General features: G+C 42.2%; 1 protein-coding gene across 2 annotated transcripts in view; it reads right to left on the reverse strand.

Moving 5' to 3' along the window:
- Window positions 1–22,589, reverse strand: part of IGDCC3 (immunoglobulin superfamily DCC subclass member 3) — a 111,300-nt gene that overhangs the window by 39,640 nt on the left and 49,071 nt on the right. For both annotated transcript variants that reach the window (XM_072148664.1, XM_072148663.1), the window contains exons 3-7: window positions 15,616–15,760; window positions 14,053–14,183; window positions 13,825–13,962; window positions 11,428–11,586; window positions 191–356 (exon numbers count right to left, since the gene is read on the reverse strand). In XM_072148664.1, the coding sequence (XP_072004765.1) occupies window positions 191–356; window positions 11,428–11,586; window positions 13,825–13,962; window positions 14,053–14,183; window positions 15,616–15,760 (739 nt within the window). The remainder of the gene's footprint in view (window positions 1–190; window positions 357–11,427; window positions 11,587–13,824; window positions 13,963–14,052; window positions 14,184–15,615; window positions 15,761–22,589) is intronic.

Genomic DNA, 22,589 nt, shown 5'->3' on the forward strand with positions numbered 1-22,589 from the left:
TGATGTCATGTTATGGAGCTATCCTTTCTTAGAAGTCTCACTTCACGTGAGGTGAGGGGTGTCTGTGATACAACACCACCTGACACACTATATGGTGGCACATAGGTTGCCCTTGTACAGCCCACGTATAACAGCTACAATATGCATATAATGCACAAAAAAATGTTTTAACATTATTTTTATTTCTTACCTATTATTGTTTTTCAGCTTGATGTGTCCCCTGGGTTTTAACTCCTGCCCATTCTTCAGCCACGTGATTTGTGGTGGGGGCTCTCCCTGGGCCAAACATGTAAATATCGCTGTTGTGCCAACAGGACGGGCAATGGACTGTGGATGTTGGACAAATTCCGCAGGGGCTACAAAAGAAAATACAGCATAATGAGTCATTGGGGCAGATTTATCAATCGTCGGAAAGTCAGAATATTTCTAGTTGCCCATGGCAATCAATCACAGCTCCCTTTTATAATATTCTTGTTTCTATGGCTATATAGCTAGGGCGTCCAGAGGGCGGCATGGTCCACTAGATGCCCAAAGGCTGCAAGAGGGTAAATAGTTACAATTTCTGCCAGATGGACTGATACAAATAATTTTTTTTTTTAATTAAAATTTTTTTTTTTTAATTAGTAGAGCATATTATCATTGGAGCACAAATACCATATATTTTAATACTGTAATAGTGAAATGACATCTTACCTTTAAGCCCTACCTCAGGCAAGACTTACTGGGAATATTACAATGGCTGGGAATCTTCATAAGACCCCAGGAAGCCGCGTCAACCAATCAGCACTCTGCAGTTTTATAGGAAGTCAGATGGGGTCAGAGGAAGACTCATTGAACCCATCTCTAGGAAAGTACTGTACAAAAGGCTGCCTCAGATGGAGGTCATATAGGGTTATTTGGGACACCCAGCCATTGGTCCATAGGAACCTGCGGGTGGTTTAGTGCCACAATAGCCCCTGACAGAGTCCCTTTGAAAAGACCCTGGCAACCACCGATCCTAAGGAACAGTTGTATTCTGTGTGTATTATCTTGGAACCATTTCAGTTTATTTATTGTTAAGAAAACAGGATATAGGTTGAAATAATAAACGATTTGCTCGCCATCACATCCCTTGTTTCCACAACTACAGCTCCTGCTCCCCGCCAGCCTTTGTATACAGTGCTGCAAGATGGATCTTACTCTTTGTTGTAGTGACTACATCACTTTGGTATTGTAGACAAAGACCACAGAACTGCGGAGGGTTGGAAAAGACAATGACCAGGTGACTATAATATTGTAGAGGCTGTATTTACCTGTTTTGCAGATTGAATCTGAAACATATATTGTTTTGACCTGAGCGAGGGGATAGTTTACTCTCCAGAACAAATATGCAAGACAGATTGCACGGGTACTGCCAGTATACCTGGGATGACTCTTACACAAGGGCAGGGTCTTGCTTGGGCAGATACCATAGCATCTAAGAGGTAACAAAGGGGGAAATGGGTTCCCACTTCCCATTCTTAAGACACACAGGCAGGGCCGGCGCTAGCTCTAGGCATAGCGGGGCAAGTGCCGGGGCCCAGAGCTGCTGGGGGGGCCCACATAAGGCTGTACATAAGGAATCCATGGGGATGAGGGGGGCTGTATCCAATGAATCCTTGAAGGTGAGGGGGGCTTATATAAAATAACCATGAGGGGGATGTGTATAAAATAACCACGACGGGGCTGCTTGGTATGATAAACTAGGGAATATTTTTAGGGAACAGATTTTAGTTTCTGAATTTTGAATGCTGGTACGTGAGTTCACTGCAAAGGGGTCTAAGGAGTCCTTTAGACGGATAGCTGGCATATTTTTTTTCCCTTGCTGCACCTGTTGCACCATATTTATTAAGTGGTGGCGCCAGAAGATTGGTGCTTTTCCGACACTTACAAATTTTTCTTCTTTTTGGGTACTGCTTTGGAATCTGACACTTTTCCTGCACGTCTAGTTTTCTGACAAAATTTTTGGCCCACAATTACAGATGGAAAAAGCTGGTCTATGAAGTTCTATTTCACCTTCATAGATATGGAGTTAGTGCAGATCATTTTCGGGCGTGTGCCAAATCAATAATTCCTTGAACCATTAACTTACATCCTTGAGCAAAATATAGCACTATATGTACCCAAATTAATGTATGCCTACCACAGTGTCATGATCCTTCTGCTAACATATTTGACATACAGCTTCAAAACAGAAAATACCATAACTTTGGAATGAAAATCATGATGACATCGGAGATACGCTTTCCAGTCGTGGAGAGAAATGTGCAGCACGGGGCACTGGCCGGTCATTTGAAAACCTGACTCATATAAGTACTCGATAAGATTATGGCCTTTAAAGGCCCCTTTATGTAGGTTAACAGAGATTTATGCTTTGTATTTATAGGTATACGTTTCTGTTTTTCTAGGTCTTTTTTCATTATCCCCTGATGAGCCCTTATGGCGAAACATGGCATGCCACAATTGCATTTTCATGTAACGGCCATAAACGGCTGATGACTTAACCTGTTTCACTATTAGGGACCTTTGATAAATAGGTTCATATCAGGGACTCCTATCTGCGGAAAGCTTCCTGTTGGGGTGGCAGATATCTAGGGCCCCGAGTTGAGGCTTTAGGGCTTATTAGCTTTTTCCCTTAACGGGATGGGGTGCACCAGGGACAGTTAATCCAGTTCTCTTGGTCACTAATGGTCACAATTACTTGCCATTACCTATCCCCTTTGTTTGTTTTTATGTACTACCTCCTTCTCTCGTGACCTATACTTTGATATTACTGTTTGTCTATGACTACATAGTGCACAGCATGAACATCTATCCATACTATACATGAAGCATCTGAGATGGTGAGAAGTATTTTTCATTCATTATTCAGCCATTACCTTGTGAGTACATTGCTGTGTTATACAGACTTGGATGGTTAGGAATTCTTTTTGTCTGTAGTCATGTGCCCACTCTTCATACATTGCATAATTTTTATTGCTTAAAAGTTTTACGCTAAAACGACCAAAAGTTATGTTTTACACGCACCGTTTATACTTGTTTTGGATCTTTGTCCTGGATGACTAAAGACCCAGCATCTGAGTAAACATCTGTCTTATGGTCAGAACAATTTGTGGATCCAATTATCTTAGTGGTCAGGGATGTAACTACCCATAACAGCTGCTATGGGGCCCAGAGTGTCAGGGGGTCCCTGGCATCTAACCTGACACAATAAAGAATGGAGGATGTGCATCATTAGATACATATTTTGCTGCACATTGTACTGCATAATATAATAATAATAATTCTTTATTTATATAGCGCACACAGATTATGCAGCGCTGCACAGAGCTTGCCAAACCAATCCCTATCCCCATAATATGTATATTACAGTGCACCTCTTCCACAGTACACAGCAGAGCCGGCCGCTCAGATAAGAAATTTTGGTGGAGAGGGAGGGGACAGCAGAACGACAGGACTAGGGATCTCTCACATATAATTCCTGCATGTACTTCCCCCATGTGGTCAGCAGATACTAGGACAGATCTGTGTTAGTGTATAAATATACAGTATCAGTATTTGTGTTTGTATATGTATAAATGTTTCAGTATACAAATATGTATATTGAATATGAGGGAGTAGGGGGGCCCCATTCAGAAGTCTGCTTAGGGGCCCTGCCTCTCCTAGTTACTCCCTGTTAGTGGTGTAAGAAAATTGCAATATGTAAATCTAGTTTTGCAGTGCAATTGCGTTGGAATTGCTCTGTATCTGTTCCTGGTGCCTCATTAAAGCTAACATTTCTCTTATCTCCTTTTGCTGTGCAGCTGAATACAGTCTATTGTTCCCTGTGAGCATCTGTTTCTGCATAGAGAGGCCGACTGTAGTGTTCTTCATTTGGATTATTAAATAAGAAGTCCAAAAAAATTTCTGCCCCTAGGATTACTACTTTCCCTCTTATACCTCCAGCTCTGGGAACGTGCAGAATCCATTTACATACATGTGTGTGACGGATCTATAGCCTTTTATTTTAACAGTGATAGCCCCCCATAACAATAGCGTGGGAGCATAGACCAGCGCAGGGAAGAAGATTGATAGCACTGAGGGTGCGCTGCACAGCAATGCGGGGCTTTGTCACTGCAAGAGCAAACAATAAAAGCAGGAATACACAGAAAGAAGTTTGTGGATACAGTTACCCGTATCACATGGACAATACCTGCACACTCAGCATATTGACATGGGAAATTTCAATTGGGAATTTTTATTTTGCTAAACGCAGGCACCGCAGAAAGATGCTGAGTTGGGAAGTGGGAGGATACAGGGGACTGAATGCACAGATTACTGCCTTTGTCCATGCCCTGCTCCTTTCTTTCTACAAGGAATAGCGCTGCTGGGAAAATTCAGAGACGTCCACAGAAGAACTTAATAGGGTCAATATATTAACACAATCGCTGCTGATGCAATCCCGTCTGGCCTTCAATCTGTTGCTTACATTACTTAGTAGCATTACTAATTTAATGGGAGAGAAAAGAGCAGTGAAACATACAAATGTAATCACTCTACCATGATCGACCTCCCCTCGTGCCCAGACAAAGACAAGGCAGGATTAGATCTTCTTCTTACTTTGGTCATTCAAAAATATCGGAGATATTTGTATTTTAATCATCTGTAAACCATGAAAAACTTTGTAATATTATTTTGTTAGTATTTTTGTTAGTAACTGGAATAAAAAGGGGAAATCCATTGTAACATGTTATAGATGTAAGTAAGAAATCAGTGGGGTTCAAATGCTGGACCGAGAAAAAAAAAAATGAAGCGTCAATGCGCATATTGTTGAAGGTCATTGCAAGGCAGGCTCTAACTTACTGATTGGTGGGGGTCTTAGTGATGGGACCGCCACGTATCATGAGAACAAGGGTCTGAGTACCCCTGTTGCGCTCAAGATGAACAGAACAGCGAGTAGCGCATGCACCGGCTACTACGTTCATCTCTATGGCACTGATAGAGATCTCATGGTCCTTGGAGATCCCATGACTAAGACCCCTCACCATCACCCTAAGATAAGATAATCCTTTATTAGTCCCACAGTGGGGAAATTCACAGCGTTACAGCAGCAGAGAGGGTACAGAGCAGAGGTCGCACTAAAATTTTTCCCAAAGGGTAAAAATACTCCTCTTACTATTTTTGAGGAATGTTTTTAGCCGAGGAGGAGTATGAAAATTTCGGTAATACATATAACTAAATAATATATAATAGCCGTATGTAATGTTAGTAGACGCTATTAAAAAAAAATCTGTCTGCTCACCGCGCACAGCACTCGCACAGCGCACACTCCCTCCCTCGCACAGCGCACACCCAGTCACTCCCTCCCTCCCTCGCACAGCGCACACCCACTCACTCCCTCCCTTGCACAGCACACACACACTCACTCACTCCCTTGCACACATACCTCCCAACATTTGTGAAAGGGAAAGAGGGACAAAATGGTGACACGCGTAGCCACACCCCCAATCACTCCCTGGCCACGCCCCAAATTTTAGCCATATTATAATAATAAAAATCATCTCAATAAAAAAAAAAAAATAATTATCCTCATTGGGATTTGAACCCAGAACCTGCAGTGTCCATGTACTATAATGACACAGTGCCTCAACCAACTGAGCTATAATCTCAGTGATTATCTAGGTACAGAATTTTGGTAACTAAGAACTATGACTACTGTTACGCTGTGACACAGATTTAATGCCTTGGTATATAGAGAGGGATCTTCTCAGAGATTATTGTAATTATTGAGGCTATTATTATTATTATTATTATTATTATTATTATTATTATGGAGATTATTATTATTATTATTGAGATGATTATTATTATTTTTACTATTATTAATAATCGTCTCCATAATAATAAAAATAATAAAATTTATAATAATAATAATAGTTTCAATAATTAACATAAATAATCTCTGAGAAGATCCCTCTCTATATATCAGTGCATTAGTCTGTGTCACAGTGTAACAGTGGCAGATAACACTTCTTAGTTACCAGAAATCCTCAGCTCTGTATCACTGGGCTTATAGCTCCTGTCTACAGTGCAGAGGGTCCCAGGTTCGAATCTCAGCCTGGGCAAAACTTTATTTAATTTAATTAAATAAAGAGCTTGTGTCTGGGGAAGCCCTGGAGACCATATATGGACAGTTAGAGATCTGAACCTGATGACATGGTCCCTGCTCTGCCTAAGCCGACACTTCTCTGAAAAGGATTCCCTGCCCGATGTCTGCTCTGGGGAACCCTAGGAGATGCAGTGACCATATATGGATAGATATCTGAAGCTGATGACGTGGTCCCTGCTCTCTCCGCTAAGCCCGACACTTCTCTGAAAAGGATTCCCTGCCCGATGTCTGTAGAAGCCATTCTGTACTGTGAGTTCTGGCTTTCAAAGTATTTACTATGCGGACACAGCAGCGGAACCTGGGGGGAAAATCCGTGACAATCTCATAGCTGCCCTAGACGTAACAAAAACGGGACTTTCCCGGCAAAATCGGGACGGTTGGGAGCTATGCTTGCACAGCGCACACCCACTCCCTCCCTCCCTCGCACAGCCACTCCCTCCCTTGCACAGCGCACACCCACTCACTCACTCCCTTGCACAGCGCACACCCACCCACTCCCTCCCTCGCACAGCGCACACCCACTCACTCCCTCGCACAGCGCACACCCACTCACTCCCTCGCACAGCGCACACCCACTCACTCCCTCGCACACACTCACAGCGCACACACTCACAGCGCACACACTCACAGCGCACACACTCACAGCGCACACACTCACAGCGCACACACTCACAGCGCACACACTCACAGCGCACACACTCACAGCGCACACAGCACACACTCACAGCACACAGCACACACTCACAGCACACACTCACAGTGCACAGCACACTCACCACAAACTCACACAGCGCAGAGCACACACTCACCGCACATGGCACACACACGCAGTACACACTCACCACACACTCACACAGCGCACATACACAGAGTGCAGTGTACCCCCGGCCGCGGCTCACAATCTCCCGGCACTTCTCTCAGGTCCCACCGGGATCACATAACCGCTGCTGCGGGCATTGAGAGCTGCAGCAGCAACATCGCGGCCCACATGTCTCCCCCGGGGGTCAGTGCTCACAAATCCCACACATCTCTGCATCCCGCTGAGCGACCCGGCGCGTGCTGCGATCGCGCTACTGACATTCCCCTCCTTTGCAGTGCGCGCCGGGCCGCTCAGCCTGCGCGCTACACGGAATAATTGCCAAGCGTATCTTTACGCATGGCAATTATTTTGGGGGGTAATGACGCCTCATCATGCGTCTATGACGCGTGGTGAGGCGTTAATGCGACCTCTGGTACAGAGAGAGGTTTGATGTTTAGTCTGTGGATGGGACTTGCAGGGACTGGTTTGGTGGGGGTCGCAGGTTACTTCTGTTTGGGCCTTGTTTGTTGTACAGCCTGATGGCAGCGGGGAGGAATGACTTACGATAACGCTCCCTTTCACATTTGGGGTGAAGCAGTCGGTCACTGAATGTGCTCCCCAATGCCACCACAGTCTCATGCAAGGGATGGAAGCTATTCTCCAGAATAGACTTCAACTGCTACCACCTGCACTCTGTCAAGAGGACCCCCCAGGACAGAACTCACTTTCCTAATCAGTTTGTCCAGTCTGCTCCTCTCCCTAGCTGAGATGCTGCTTCCCAACAGACTATACCAAAGAAGATGGCTGGTGCCACTACAGAGTTGAAGAAGGTCTTAAGAAGAGCCCCCCGCACTCCGAATGCCCTCAGCCTCCTCAGCAGGTATAGCCGGCTCTGACCCCTCCTGTGAAGTGCGTTTATGTTCTCTGCCCACTCCAGTCCTCCAAGTACTTATAGGACATTACTGCCTCAATGTTTGTCCCATGGATAACCACCGGTTGAGAAGGAGGACTGTGCTTACGAAAGTCCACCACCATCTCCTTGGTCTTCCCAGCATTAATCCTAAGGTGGTTTCGCTGGCACCAATCCACAAATTTCCGGATCAGTTCTTTGTACTCCCTGTCGTTCTCACAGTGTAATGAGGCCGACTATTGCAGAGTCATCAGAGAACTTCTGGAGGTAGCAACTACATGAATTGTACCTGAAGTCTGCTGTGTACAATGTGAAGAGGAAGGGAGCCAGAACCGTACCCTGAGGTGCACCTGTACTACTCATCACAGTATCCGACACACAGTCCCGGGCTCTCACATACTTTGGTCGGTTTGTGAGGTAGTCTAGGATCCAACTAGAGAGACGGTGGTCATGGATAGGGCCTATCTTGCGAAGACCGGAGAAGCCCTTTAATGGATTGCAAGCTACGCAAGTGTGAATCATTGATCCATTCTAATTTGGGACTGCCTCTGTTACTACGTAAGCTCGCTATTGGGGTTCATGTCGCCAAGATTAAGAACAAAAATTTTGGACATTATGTAGCCAATACAGAGAAACAATTACAAGTTCTGAGATCCCTGATCTTAAAATTAGAAAAGAATAGGGAACATATGACTTTGAAAAAGATGTCTATTTTGTCATTTACAGCAAGATTAGATGAGGAGATTTATACATATTTTAGTTTCATAGGATGGAGTAGTTTATTCATAAAAATTTCTCATCATTCAGGGTTTTGGAGTCCAGTGGGCAGTCCTTCTTTAAAGGAAATCTAGCTTTTAAGATAGATAAAATGGTAGGTTCCTCCTAATGTCCTCAGCCCTAATCGTATCCTTTTATAGTTCCTAACCTGATCTAAACCTTGTCTAACTAATATGCAGAATTCTGCCAGAGGCTACTGGGAGGAGAAGTAGTCTCTCTGGGCTGTGGTGGCAAAAGCTACTTGACAACCAGTAGTCCCTCCTCCTTCGGCGCCCTCGGCGCACTCCTCATGCACAAGCTGTATTCTTGCTGCCGGCTTCTTTGAGATGTGGGACTGAGAAGTGGCTACTGTGCATGCGCAAGTACAAGCGCACCAAAGACGAGGAAGGAGGTACAACAGCATAAGCTGGAGTAGACTTTGCTTCCACACAGGCTACTCCACAACTCTGCCTCTGCCAAAAATTTGCATATTAGTTATATAAAGTTTAGGAAGTGTTATAGAATTAGTTAAAGATAGCTTAAGGTAGATTCATGATGGTAATTTTACTTTAATCCTATAATCATTTTCTATAATAAATATATGTATCTATATATAGAGAGAGTGAGTCTCTGTCACTCCTGCTATATAACATGCTGTCTAATTACAGTCAGTAATCTCCTGTTTTGATGTTTTCCTGTATTGGTGGTCACATGTACATGTAATAGATACCATATCTGAGGTTTATCAAGACCCCTTGGGTGGCTCATGTTAGCTCTCTACAAATATATTGTCATTGTGTTATCCAGCTGGGGCTTATTATATTTCTTACTATATTGCTGCTCCATTATCAAAGCAAGATTAGACATCTGCTGTGATCTAAAAAGGATAAGTGGAAATCTACAATTAAGTAATGCAATTCTGAAAACTTTATCCAAATCTGAATTTTCACTTTGTATTTGGTTTTGGACTTGGAGGAGGATGGATCATTTTGGTCCAAACTACTATGTATACACTTACCAAAGCCCAAAAATGTGATGTAAAAAAAAAATCTAAGAGCCCCTAAATATTACAAATAAGATGACACATATACTATACTAAAATGATTACTATGAGGAACTTGTCAATCTACATTTCTAAAATATCTTCAGCTTCAATATTTAGGCTTGTCCACTGAATATACCAATGAGAAAAGTAAACTTCTGAACTTAGGAAAACCTTCTACCTTCAACCTCTAATATAAAGTAAAACTTTGCCAGTTTACTTTTTACTGTTTATAAATTGTTGACATCTTCAAAGTCAAGTGAAAATGAGCAGGGAAGAGTCATATTTCTCCTGAGATGAGTCATATTTATAGGCTAAAGGGGGGATCTTCACAAGCCTAGTGCAGTCTAAAAGATGAGGTTATTATTATGACACCAAAAGCATGATGTGATTCCAACGCTCCAGCCTCTTAGGCTATATTCACACTGCCGTAGCCCACCCGTACCGTACCGTAGCGGGCAACGGCAGTGTACGGGGAGAGGAGAAGGAGGTGAGCGCAGCTCACCCCCGCCCCTCTCCATAGCAACCTATGGCGCACGGCGCCGTATTACGGGAAAAGATAGGACAGGTCCTATCTTTTTCCCGGGTACGGAACGGTACACATGTGCGGCACCGTACCGCTCCCGTAGGGTGCCGTGCGCCCATTGCTGCCTATGGGGGACGTATATCGGCCGTGTATACGCCGGCCGTATATACGTCCCCCATACGTTAGTGTGAATATAGCCTTAAAGAGGACCTGTCACCAGGTTTTACCCAACTAAACTACTAACCTCGGGTAGGGTATGAAATTTCCTTTCTAGAATTTAATCTTTTATATGACATCTCACCCATTTACCAATAAAAAAATCTCCCCCCAAAATTCTCTTCTGTGTCAAGTTTCGTGGTTGCAATTCAGATGTCCCCATCTTATGTTCTATAGTACATAGAAACCTGCTTTTTGTGTCATATTAAAGATACAGATCTCTCAGAGCATATCAGGCTTATGAACCAAAGATACAGGCAGCTAAATACATACAGGTAGACAGATGAGATTTTACATAAAAAAGGGAATTCTATAAAGGACATTTCATGTCTGAGGGGACTAGTGGTTTAGTGGGATAATACCCGATGACAGGTTCCCTTCACTTCTACAACATCATATAATGACTCAGAAGATGTAGCAGTCACACCTGAGCCCTGGAGGTCTAAGATTCTTTATAAAATTAAAAATTTTGTATATAGGACATGAAATGTGGTACAGGTCTTGTGTCCAGAAGTTTCATTTAAGCTTCAACTTTATGGGGCACATTTACGACAATGCACTTTGTCGCGATTCAATAAGATTGTGTGACCGATATCCTGCATGTGTCGCTTCCCCGCTCAGGTCCGCCGGAGTTCACCATCTTCCAACAGGTGTATGTAAGTGCATGTCTTGCGACACAATTCAAAAGTTAAATCCCGTGGTTTGTCCGAATCAGTTGGATCGTCCGACAGCCCACCTCCCCCGATTTATGTCGCATGAAAGCATCTGATCGTGTGCGCCAAAATCCCTTCTAAATGCCTGTCCCAGCGGCGCAAATCCGAAAAAGACGGAATAACCGACTAAAGTGCATTCCGTGGGACCCTTAGTAAATAAGCCCCTATATGCTCTCCTTACAAATGTGGGTTAATATGTATCAACCTTGGTTTGTGCTCCAGCTTTCAATGGGAAAAGACATTTCAAGTTACCAATTATATGTAGGTTTTTAGATTGGAAGAGGTGGCTGCTCACTTACCTTGCACTACAAGCCTTCCCTGTGCTGTCCGGCGCACCCTGGTACCTGGTTTGTTGGCTGCACATACATAGACTCCAGAGTGATGTACAGTGAGGTCTGATATCATCAAATTGCCAGTCCCTAAAACTTGAATTCCTTCTACACCAATGGGACGACCATCTGTAAAAAAAAATATCCAAGAATATCAATAGACTTTTCACAGTTCTATTTCTGAGCTATGGCAACAGGGGGCAGTGTTGTCACCCTAAACCCTGCTGATAGGTTGGAGACCCTCCACAATATGAAGCTCTTATTCCTGAAAAATAAAATATGGGGAACTATATAAGGAAATCTTCCATATTTTACATGCCCTTTAGGATAGTAAGGATGCAGCATAAGGCTTGGCTATTCAATTTATCGAAAAAGGGATAGGGGAATGAAGGGTTAATTTAGCTATATACAGACAGGTGCCTTGATATGATTGACATCTATAACTGCAAGTCCCTATTGGGCTGAAAGTCAAAAAAATAAGTAAAATAAATCACATAATAACACAAACAGTTTAAAGACATAACAACATATTCTAGTATTAATGTTTACAATATAAGAAAACAGCTCCCTGGTGGCCCCTATATCTCTACATCTAATCATATAGTAAGAGGGATATGGTGCGAGCCCAGGGAACATGCTGATGTAATCATTACGCTCTTGTAGTCTCAGAGGGAGGATTCAATCTGTACCCCATGAGATATCAAGTTTGGCGCACAATTCATCAATGAATGTTCTTAGACAGGTTAATTTAAGAATCAGTGAATTTGGAAATATATTTTTCTAATACTCTAAGCTCACACAACCAGTAGTGGTGTCTATTTCCATTGACTTGTATGCAAACATGTTCACCTTCTGTTATTTATAACAGCAAAAATTGTGCCGAAGTGTTATTTTTGCCTTCATAAATATTGGAATTTAGCGGTGGACACCAGAAACGGGGCCTAAATATGTTCCCAAAAAAACCCCCACAGGAGAAAACTAAGGTGTAGCTTCGCACTTCCTCTGCAGGACAATATACAATAACAATATACTGTATATTAAATGTTCTGCACAGTTTTTTTGAATTGTTAAAGGACATTTCCCATCTGTTTAGTGATGGTAGATGTGCCCTAATGAGAACTTCTGACTTCTTTTATTATAATTCTATATGCCGCGATAACGGAAATGTAGAGTTATATAAGTTATGCAAATTACCTTGTGGCACTCAGGCTACGTCACCTGAGGCTACGTCACTTGTAGTTTAATTTATGCACTTCCCCCGTCCCGCCCCCACAGCACATAGATTGGGGATGGACCGGACCGTTAGCACTACAGGGAGAGTGCATAAATTAAACTAGGAGGCTCCCTGAGGAGCGAGGGTGACGTAGCCTGAGCGCCATATTGTAATTTGCATAACTTTTATAACTCTATATTTCCGCAATTGCGACATATAGAGTTATAATAAAAGAAGTCCTGAGGTCCCGTAGATGTCCTTTAAGTAAAGCCCCTGGGTAAGATATGTCTATTACCTCATCAGCTGCCATTGCTGTTCATCTCCCTTCCTGGACCTTATGATAGTATCCATAACTACAAGCTTAAAGGGGTTGTCCACTTTCAGCAAATAATTGATATAGTTTGTGTAAGGAAAAGTTATACAGTTTTCCAATATACTTTCTGTATCAATTCCTCACAGTTTTCAAGATCTCTGCTTGCTGTCCTGCTATAGAAAGCTTCTATGTTGGCTTCCAGTGGACAGAAATCTGTCCCTGGTTATGTGATGGACAGGCAGGTGCAAGGGCTATTATATCATGGGGCTCCAATTACTCTCTGTGATAATAACAGCTTGTGTATCTGGGTGTCCATCACAAGACCATGGACAGATTTCTATCCATGTAAAAAATAAAGCCTCATATAATAACAGCAAGCAGAGATCTAAAAAAAACTGTGAATAATTGATACACAAAGTATATGAGAAAATTGTACAACTTTTCATTACACAAACAATTTTCATTATTTGCTAAAAGTGGACAACCCCTTTAAGGTCCTGGAAGGTAGATTGCTCTTAGATATAGGATCACATGAGCTTCCATCTGCTTCCATTTTATAGACTGGAATGGCAGCTGATGGGTTATTACTAGAAGTATAACTTACCATATATCGTGACCCCCATATATTACAAAAAAACATGAAGTAAAGTGTCCAACCCCTTCAAAATATCCTAATTCTGCTATTGATCACTGTTATTAGGAGGAAAGAATTGCAGAGGCTTATTGAGCCAGAATGGGAACACTTCCTTCTGTTTCCAGACCACTATGGTATCCATATGTGAGAGTACAGCATCCGGAGAGAGGTCCGGTTATCACAAGGATTCTCCGTAATAGATCATACCAAGTCGGCTCCAGGAGACAATGGGCCGGGGATTTCCTGTTGCCATGCACTCAAGGATCGCTGTCTGGTGAACGGTTTTTGTGAGGTTCTCTGGACCAACTAAGATCATTGGATCCTTGTATCCAGTGTAGTGAGGCCCTATAGCAATGAACAGTACCATTACTTTCAGCATACAATCACATTTCAAATTAATATACCAACGGGAGAAGACATGTATACAGATTTTACCTGTGACGGTTAGCACAGCTTCAGGACTATATTTAACACCAGCGGCATTGGAAGCCACACAGCGAAACGTGCCGGCATCCTCCGCCTGCAGTGCAGTTATCTGTAGTACCCCAGTGGGCAGCAAGGTATATCTGTGCAGGAAAGTAGAGGAGACAAAGGAATATACCGTATGTCTATTACTTTGAAGATATTAAAAAAAAGGGAAATATTGTGAACGCTTACCTATGCTTTGCTTAACAAAAAACTACTGGACAGAGTTTGAAACGCGTCTCTAAACGCTACTTTCCTTGTTTGTATACCTTCATGTCTGTTGTACCCACTGTACAATTTTTAATCATTTTTCAATAGAACATGGATGAAAATTTTAACTACAAAGGACACACACTGGAATCCACTCTCTCCTCTATTGATACATTTGGTGAACATCTACATCACTAGGACGACTAGGAGTGTAAGGAATAGGCAATAGAAAAGGAAAAGTATGCAATACGTTAAATAGGGAAGTTCCCTTATAATCATCAATGTCTGACTTTTAATAAGCCTAGTGACTTGATGTGGGATATTAGAAAAAACTGCAAATGGTGGGACCAGTTTTGACACCTGAAGAAACTTTGACTTGTGTACTACAAGGCCTGGCTTGTCCACCATGAGACTATTGGTCGGCTAAAAGCTGAAGAGGTTTGTCCTCCAAGGAAGAAAGAAAGTCAGAACTGGATGCCAGAGAGTGTCATTTGGTGCCTAGGGGTCTTGAGAGTTTTGATAAAATTATACAGGCATCCCCGGGCTAAAGGGGGTACTATAATACAATTTATCAAGACCAGATTATAGTTGAGATGGTGATCTGAAAGCACTGGATCCATGAAAACAGGGCCGGCTCCAGGATTCAGTAGGAACGTGGGCAATAAAGCCTTAGTGGGCCCCTTTGTAGTGAACTCATGTGGCAGCATTAAAAATTCAGAAACTAACTAAAACATTCCCTAGTTTATCATTTTTAACAGCCCTGTTATGGTTATTTTATATACAGCCCCCTCATAGTTTAGTTATATACAAACCTATAATTTATGTACGTTACATGGATTCATTATATACAGCCCCTTTCACTGCTGGGGACTGAGATTTGGCCATGTGGGCCCCCCAGCAGCTCTGGGCCCTGGCACTTGCCCAGATATGCCTGGTGCTGGCGCCGGCCCAGCATGAAAAATATTGCATATTGGTTTGTATGCACAGATACTATAGAGACATACAGTATATGAAGCACCTGTAGCTTCATACTATGGAACCATTTGGTACTCTATATAGTGACATATTCAGATATAGTTTCGAAGCAATGCTTCCAAGAGCTAACCAGTCAGTAATACAGTTATAATACATGTGATGGATCTCGGAGTCCGGTGATTCCTGCGGCACAGTACTGTATGACATTGGAGGTCACATAGGAACACAACTGCGCCAATGATTTCTAGTGCATTATCATAGCTTCTTATAACTTAACGGTATAAATAGATCTATAACATGATAGTGGGCATAAACCTTTAGTTAAATTTTGAGGTTTTTGGTATGTACCTGGGGTTCTCTGTATCAATAATTTCACCACTTCGTTCCCATACGATATCTGGCTCTGGCAGACCATGGATTTGACACTGGAACCTGGCCACACCACCTTCTTCTAGTGTTGCATCCCACGGAAAGATGTGAAAGTCGGATATGGCTGTGAAAGAAAAGCATCATTGTTATTCATTTAATGATGTAAAGGATAAATTTGATGATCAAATGTGTTTTATTAACTTAGCACAATTGCTAGCGGTGATCTAATTTCCTACTACTAAGCTTTTTATGAAGTAGCGGTTTAAGTTCATATACAATGGATGTTCTCAATATCCTCTGGTGCAGATAAAAAGTTCAATTGCCCATTGTGTCTGAAGTGACTTTAAATAGATTTTGCCTACAAAATAAAAGTTACAACCTAACTAGTTGCTATGGAGATCCCTTTTATTTTTACACTAGAATTCAGAAGTCAAAATGCTATTTTCTTCCCCAGTTCTGTACTCCTAGAGCTTCCCTATAAGGTTTGCCTTTAATGATGTCAAGGTATCCACAGGGAATATCATGGATATCCGTGTCTAACTGCTTGAATAACTATTGACTATAAGACTGGCAGTATCAATAAAACCAACCCAATGATATAAACCCACCCGTCCCCTGCGCCAAAAACTAAACATGAAGCTGTCTGATGGGAGAAAAGTGGAGGTCGGCCACAGCTTTATTAATTAACAATATTTACAAATAAACTGACCTGTGGGAAGACCCAGACCCTTCCGGAATTATTCACCTCGCATGCCTGGCCCCGCCTACACGGGGGCATGTCCTTGTTGGTCCGACAGGTGATTACGACGTAAGCCGAGAGGGTCCAGCTTCCTCACAGGCCAAGCTGTGACTACCAACAAACTTTGTTGAAAACATTAAAACACAAAAACAAACTACAAACAAATGGTAAAGAAATATACGTAACAAAAACTTCACCAAGCAAATACCTAGCCAAAAACCCGAAAAACTGTTTTCAAGGGCGGGCGGGTGGAAAACTCTTGAGCGCGGAGCAAGTCCAAAAGAGGCTGGACTAGCTCCACGCTCAGGGCTAAATAGCCCAGGGCTAGCGCCATCAAGTGGCCAGGAAGCACTTCCTGGCCACCTGATTGGCTGCCCAGGAAAAAACCCCGGGCAGGGGACGAGACCCGGGAGGGGTTTAATTACAATAAACAAAAAGGGGGCGAGGGAAGGCGGAACACTGCAAGTCCTGCCGCCCCCAGGCTTAAACAGCCTGCGGGCTAGGAAGAAAAGGGGTCTCTCATGCCCCCAAATAAGTGAAGAGGCTGCTTGTGTATGCGCTTTAACACTTTCTCTTCCAAAAGACAAAGACATCCAACTGTAGACAGTGTTGTTTTGATGTTTTTACATCTCATCAGTACAGTATAGGGAACTGGTTTGCCATCTCTGAGGAAAAAATATTCTTCCTCCATGTGCCTATACTCTTAAATAATGACCATATACAGGCAGTCCCCGGGTTACGTACAAGATAGGTTCCATAGGTTTGATCTTAAGTTGAATTTGTATGTAAGTTGAAACTCAATATTTTATAATTGTAGTTCCAGACAAAAATTGTGATGATTGTAGTTTCAAAATTTTTTGCTGTAATGGGACCAAGGATTATCAATAAATCTTCATTACAGACACCTTACAGCTGATCATTGCAGTCTGGGACTATAGTAAAGCATCCAGAGAGCTTCAACAGAGGTCACAGTGGGCAGAGGGGTCCGTCTTTAACTAGGGGTCATCTGTAAGTCGGGTGTTCTTAAGGAGGGGACCGCCTGTAATAGCAAAGAACCATATATTTTCACAAATTTGTTACATTTACCTTCAGGTTGTAATAATCGAATATATTTCATCATTCAGTGTAGGCTCCTTGTTACCTCGAGACCCGCACATCCAAACATCTTTGTATGTGATTCACACCCATCGTACTAGCCTCAGCATCACCTCCCTTGACTATCACACTGCACCAGATGGGGGGCAATGTGCTAGCCACTAGATTATATCCCTGAGGCAGGTACTCAACAAAAGTGGCAAAACTGGATTTCCTGTATGTTACTCCTAACACCTCTACTAGGATTTCTGAAGGGTGCAGGAGACCCAGACGTGCTACAGCAGGCGAATAAATATTCATAGGAAGCCAATTATCAGCATAAAGGCTCGTCACATGTATACAGTGTGAATATATACAGTGCACACTTTTATCTTACTTTCCCATATATTTAGATTATTTATGCTATTGTAGTTATTTGCATTACAGGCAGTCCCCGGGTTACATACAAGATAGGGTCTGTAGGTTTGTTCTTAAGTTGAATTTGTATGTAAGTCGGAACTGTATATTTTATCATTGTAATCCCAGCCAGAACCTTTTTGGTCTCTGTGACAATTGGATTTTAAAAATGTTGTGTTGTCATAAGAATCAGGATTAACTCTAAAGCTTCATTACAGACACCACTGATAACTGTTACAGCTGATCATTGTAGCCTAGGGCTAAAGTACAGTAAATTACCAATATCCAGTGGTCCGTTTTTAACTAGGGGTCGTATGTAAGTCAAGTGTTGTTAAGTAGGGGACCGCCTGTAGTTGCATTGGAGGGCAAGGCCAGTCAAGATGTAATTTGGGCATCTTGACATCTTAATTTTTCACTTTTATTAAATCTACCCACAAGTCTCAGAATGACTTAAGTTTATTTTAGATAAGCAAAACTAAAGAGCGTCAAGCCAAGTAATTTTAAGCCTGTGTTTATGGTGGAACAAGTGACTAGGTGTTGGCTGCCCACAGGTCATACAGCCTGTGGATAGGCCATTACTGATATTCCCAGGCAACATTTTTAATGTGAGATTGGTGGGGTGCGACACCTGGCATCTCTGCCAATTAGCTGACAGCTTACCAGGTGAATGTAAGCTCAGTCTGAATAGCGCCAAAACAATGGATGGAGCTGCTTCCGACTCTGCCCATTATGATTTGCCCTACAAGCTGGTGATCCGTTGAGATGCCAGAGATCACATCATCTCCTATCACATATTAAGAGCCTTACCTATGGATACTGCTAGAAAAGTGGTTTTGCCATTTGAAATTTTCTGCCAGAAAATCTTTGTCAAAATAGGTTGTGCAAGGGATCTTCTATTTAACCTAAAAAACTCTAAGGTAGCCAGAGCTGAGGCAAGTAATGAAGTGAAGTGTTATTTACCCCTCTCTATGTTCAGTTCTGGTTTCTACACATTATACTTAGCATGTAAATAATTATCTGAATGTGAATGAAAATGCATACGACCACCCAAAATGACACTGGGACTGAGGGTAGTGTTCTTAAAGTTACCTTACAGTTGTGGTACAGCAGCTTCAAGTTACTTTAAGCATCTGGGTTTTAATTTATGCATATTACAGGACAAACATGTTAATACAACACAATTTATTAAATACCTTTTTTGTTGGACTATATGCTAGTATAGTGTATGTACATAAACAGCAAAGTTTTTGCCAGGGGTGTAACTAGGAGAAGCAGTGCCCCATTGCAGACTTCTGTGTTCTCTGTGACAATTGGATTTTAAAAATGTTGTATTGTAATAAGAACCAGGATTAACAATAAAGCTTAATTGTAGACACACGTGATAACTTTTATAGCTGTTTATTGTAGCCTAAGGCTAAAGTACAGTAAATTACCAACATCCAGAGGTCCGTTTGTAACTAGGGGTCGTCTGTAAGTCAGGTGTTCTTAAGTAGGGGACCGCCTGTATTACACTCATTTATGTACCTATATAAATAAACAAACAGTTATTCACTCATACACACATTTATACACACATGCGCACACATATAGCGCCTATACACATTACATATACACACAGTGCCATATACAGACGTACAATATATATACACACATACAATATATACAGATCATACACCATAGACACAAACAGCATACATACATCACAGATACAAACACATATACAGCATATATACATCACACATATTATATAAATATTATACTGTACAATGAGAAGCATACTATGTATATAATGGCGAACATCCTCCATTTTTTAGTTTCAGGTCGGATGAAAGGGGCCCTCTTGCCAATGCGCGTCCCGTAGGGGATACTATGGGGCACATTTACTTACCCGGTCCAGTCGCGATCCCGCTGCGTGTTGTCCGACGGGGATTCAGGTCTGCCAGGATTCACTAAGGTCGTGCGCTCGATATCCTCCAGGTGTCGCGCTGCGCCGAGGTCCGTCGGAGTTCACCTTCTTCTTCCCGGTGCATGTAAATGCTGATCTTGCGACACAATTCTTGGTGCCCCTATGTGTGCTACCACTGTAGTTATGCCCCTAGTTGTTGCAGAAATTACAGCGACTATTCCGTTTATCTGATTGGGCTTGGAAAAACCCATGTATGTGCGGCAGGAGTAACCTCATGTGACCCACAGAGATTTTTACACTCCTTCTGCCTCTTGTGGACATTGCATTGCACGTATATCATATTAGAAATGTTATATTCCATAATACTGTAAATCTTGATTCAGCTTAAAAACCATCCACTGCCAATCCTGGTAACGTATGTTCTTAGGGCAGATTTCACCCAGTGCTTAGAGACCAATCTTTGCCCTGGTGATAACCGGACAGACTAAGATCTCTGCCCAGTTACAGGGCCTTATGTGACAACTCTGCCAAAACAGATGAGTCCACGGCATGACTGGAAAGCAGCCTCGGGATTTGACCTACATTTCAGTGGAGCAGGATTAATGCAGCTTGTGCGGAAAATCCCGAGGAACCAGTGGCACTCGCAACCTCTGCCCAGTGGATATTAACATGGGAGGGGGGTTAGCCTCTTTAGTGCCACAACAGATTATGACTACACTTATCAAAAGACACAAGGCTAAATTTATACTTTCCTTCATAAAGGTTTTTTCATTCCATACAATTATTAACCATGTATAGTGCTTCAATTTTCTCATTGGTGTAATTTTCTATTGGTGTACTATAGCCTGGCGGATTTGCCACTACTTATAACTTTAGATTGGAAAAAAATACTTCTAGTTAAAAACGGATTATAATCTAATACCAATCATGAAGAGGATTTCCCATATAATATTATATAGATGCATTCCTGTATAAATACAGCATTAGATCAGGGCATTCAATTCTGATATGATCACAATGTTCCATCAAATTAGTAATCCTTTGTTACCTGCCTTGTCTGAGAGGGACATATAGGTCAGGAAAATTCACTTGAGTGGGACTTCCAGGACAGAAAACATCAAAGGAGATCCCAGAAGTCCAAATGTTATTGATAGCCAGGTAATGGGGGTTGTGGATAGAGGACAATTGCTTTATATAACAGAACTCAGCGTAACATCATATGCAAAACATCCAATGTTTAACAAGGAGTCTACTGTTATTGACCCATGGTAGCATTCCAGATGGTATGGTGGACCTTAAATACTAGGTAAGGGCCGAACAAGATTGGGGAGTGTGGACATATAAAAGGACAAGCAGCACAGCGAGTACAGTAAGTAACTGGCTACAGTAAGTAGCCATTGTTCAGAGTGGAGTGGGAGAGTGGCAGTCATCCACCACTGATGTTACGATCTGTACTATTAGTTTACATTCTAATGAAATTAATTGGGTTTTTGGGAGACATATGCAGTTGTATTTTCCTTTAGGAAGATATGCTATTATCCCAAGTCATGCCACATTCTTAAAAAAGTGCCCCCTTCTTATTGTAGGACATTGATCAGTATGTAAATGGGGGGCACTTTGGTCAATATACTAGGACTTACTTTCCTGAGGACCTATGGCTGACACGGTTTACTGTCGTAACAGATTTTGAGGTACGACATCTGACCAGGAACAAATATTACAAACTTAACAGGCTTTTGGAACATAAAAGATGAATCTACTTTTAGGTAAACAAACTAGAAAAGTGAATATTTTTCATAAACCCTTGACCCCTAAATAAAGCTATGACTCTATGTGCAAATCCTTCTATAATTGTTATGATTTTTCTGAAAGATTAGAGATATTGGCATTTTGCCTGCATAAGAACACATGCTGCAGAAATCATTTCAGGCAATATTGGAATGAGCTAATCATAGTTTACATGAAGGCTCTGAGAAATACAGATTAAAAGAACTCAACTTCATGACTTCAAAAGTCTGCGAGCCCAGCTGTAGCGGGAGCTGTGACAGGGTTAATGCCAATACGGACTGGCACAATCCCAGCTGAAGCTGCCTCCCTTCTTTGAAAAAGTAGGCCAGATTCCCACATGACCGCCGCCGCTTTCCAGCAACTCATGCTCGTTTAGGGAGAAAGAGCTGAAAATAGCTCCTGTGGGAACCGTGACAGGAGAGACTAGCCAGGGGGTGTTCCATTATGCCACCCAAATCAGTAATTCTCCAAGTATGCAAACAGTGTTATATCTAACTGAACAAGCCTTTAATTAGAGACTAATTTGGGCAAATATCGTTCCAAAATGTTTAGGGTCACTTGGCTCGTTATGTAACACTGCTAAAATGCACAATGCTGACCTGTGCAGATTTTATCATTGGGCACAAGGGAAGACTAAGACCATCTCAGTCCCCAGATGCTTCTCTAGAACATCAGCATTTATAAGACAACATCAAATGACTCGCTAACATCGACTGATTTAATATTCTCCAGGTACTCCAGTTCTTGTCCCTCAGGGGTAAAATGGGTGGTGGGGGGAGGGGGGTTTAATAAAAAGCCCAGCGGACAAATCTTTTATGTAGACTGCAGATTTTGTGAAAAATTAGACTTCACACTCCTTTCAAAAAAATGCTTGGGGTTTGCATGATTTGCACTGTAGTTGGGACCTGTCACCGATCTGAATAGGGCACCATTTAGCTGTAAATTGGAAACATTACTTGCCGCTTTTTAATTAGGTTTGGTGGAAGAATCAATGGCATTTACAGTGGCAATTACTGAGTAATTACCCAT

This window comes from Engystomops pustulosus, chromosome 4 (genome assembly GCF_040894005.1).
Source record: "Engystomops pustulosus chromosome 4, aEngPut4.maternal, whole genome shotgun sequence".
NCBI classification, from domain to species: Eukaryota; Metazoa; Chordata; class Amphibia; order Anura; family Leptodactylidae; genus Engystomops; species Engystomops pustulosus.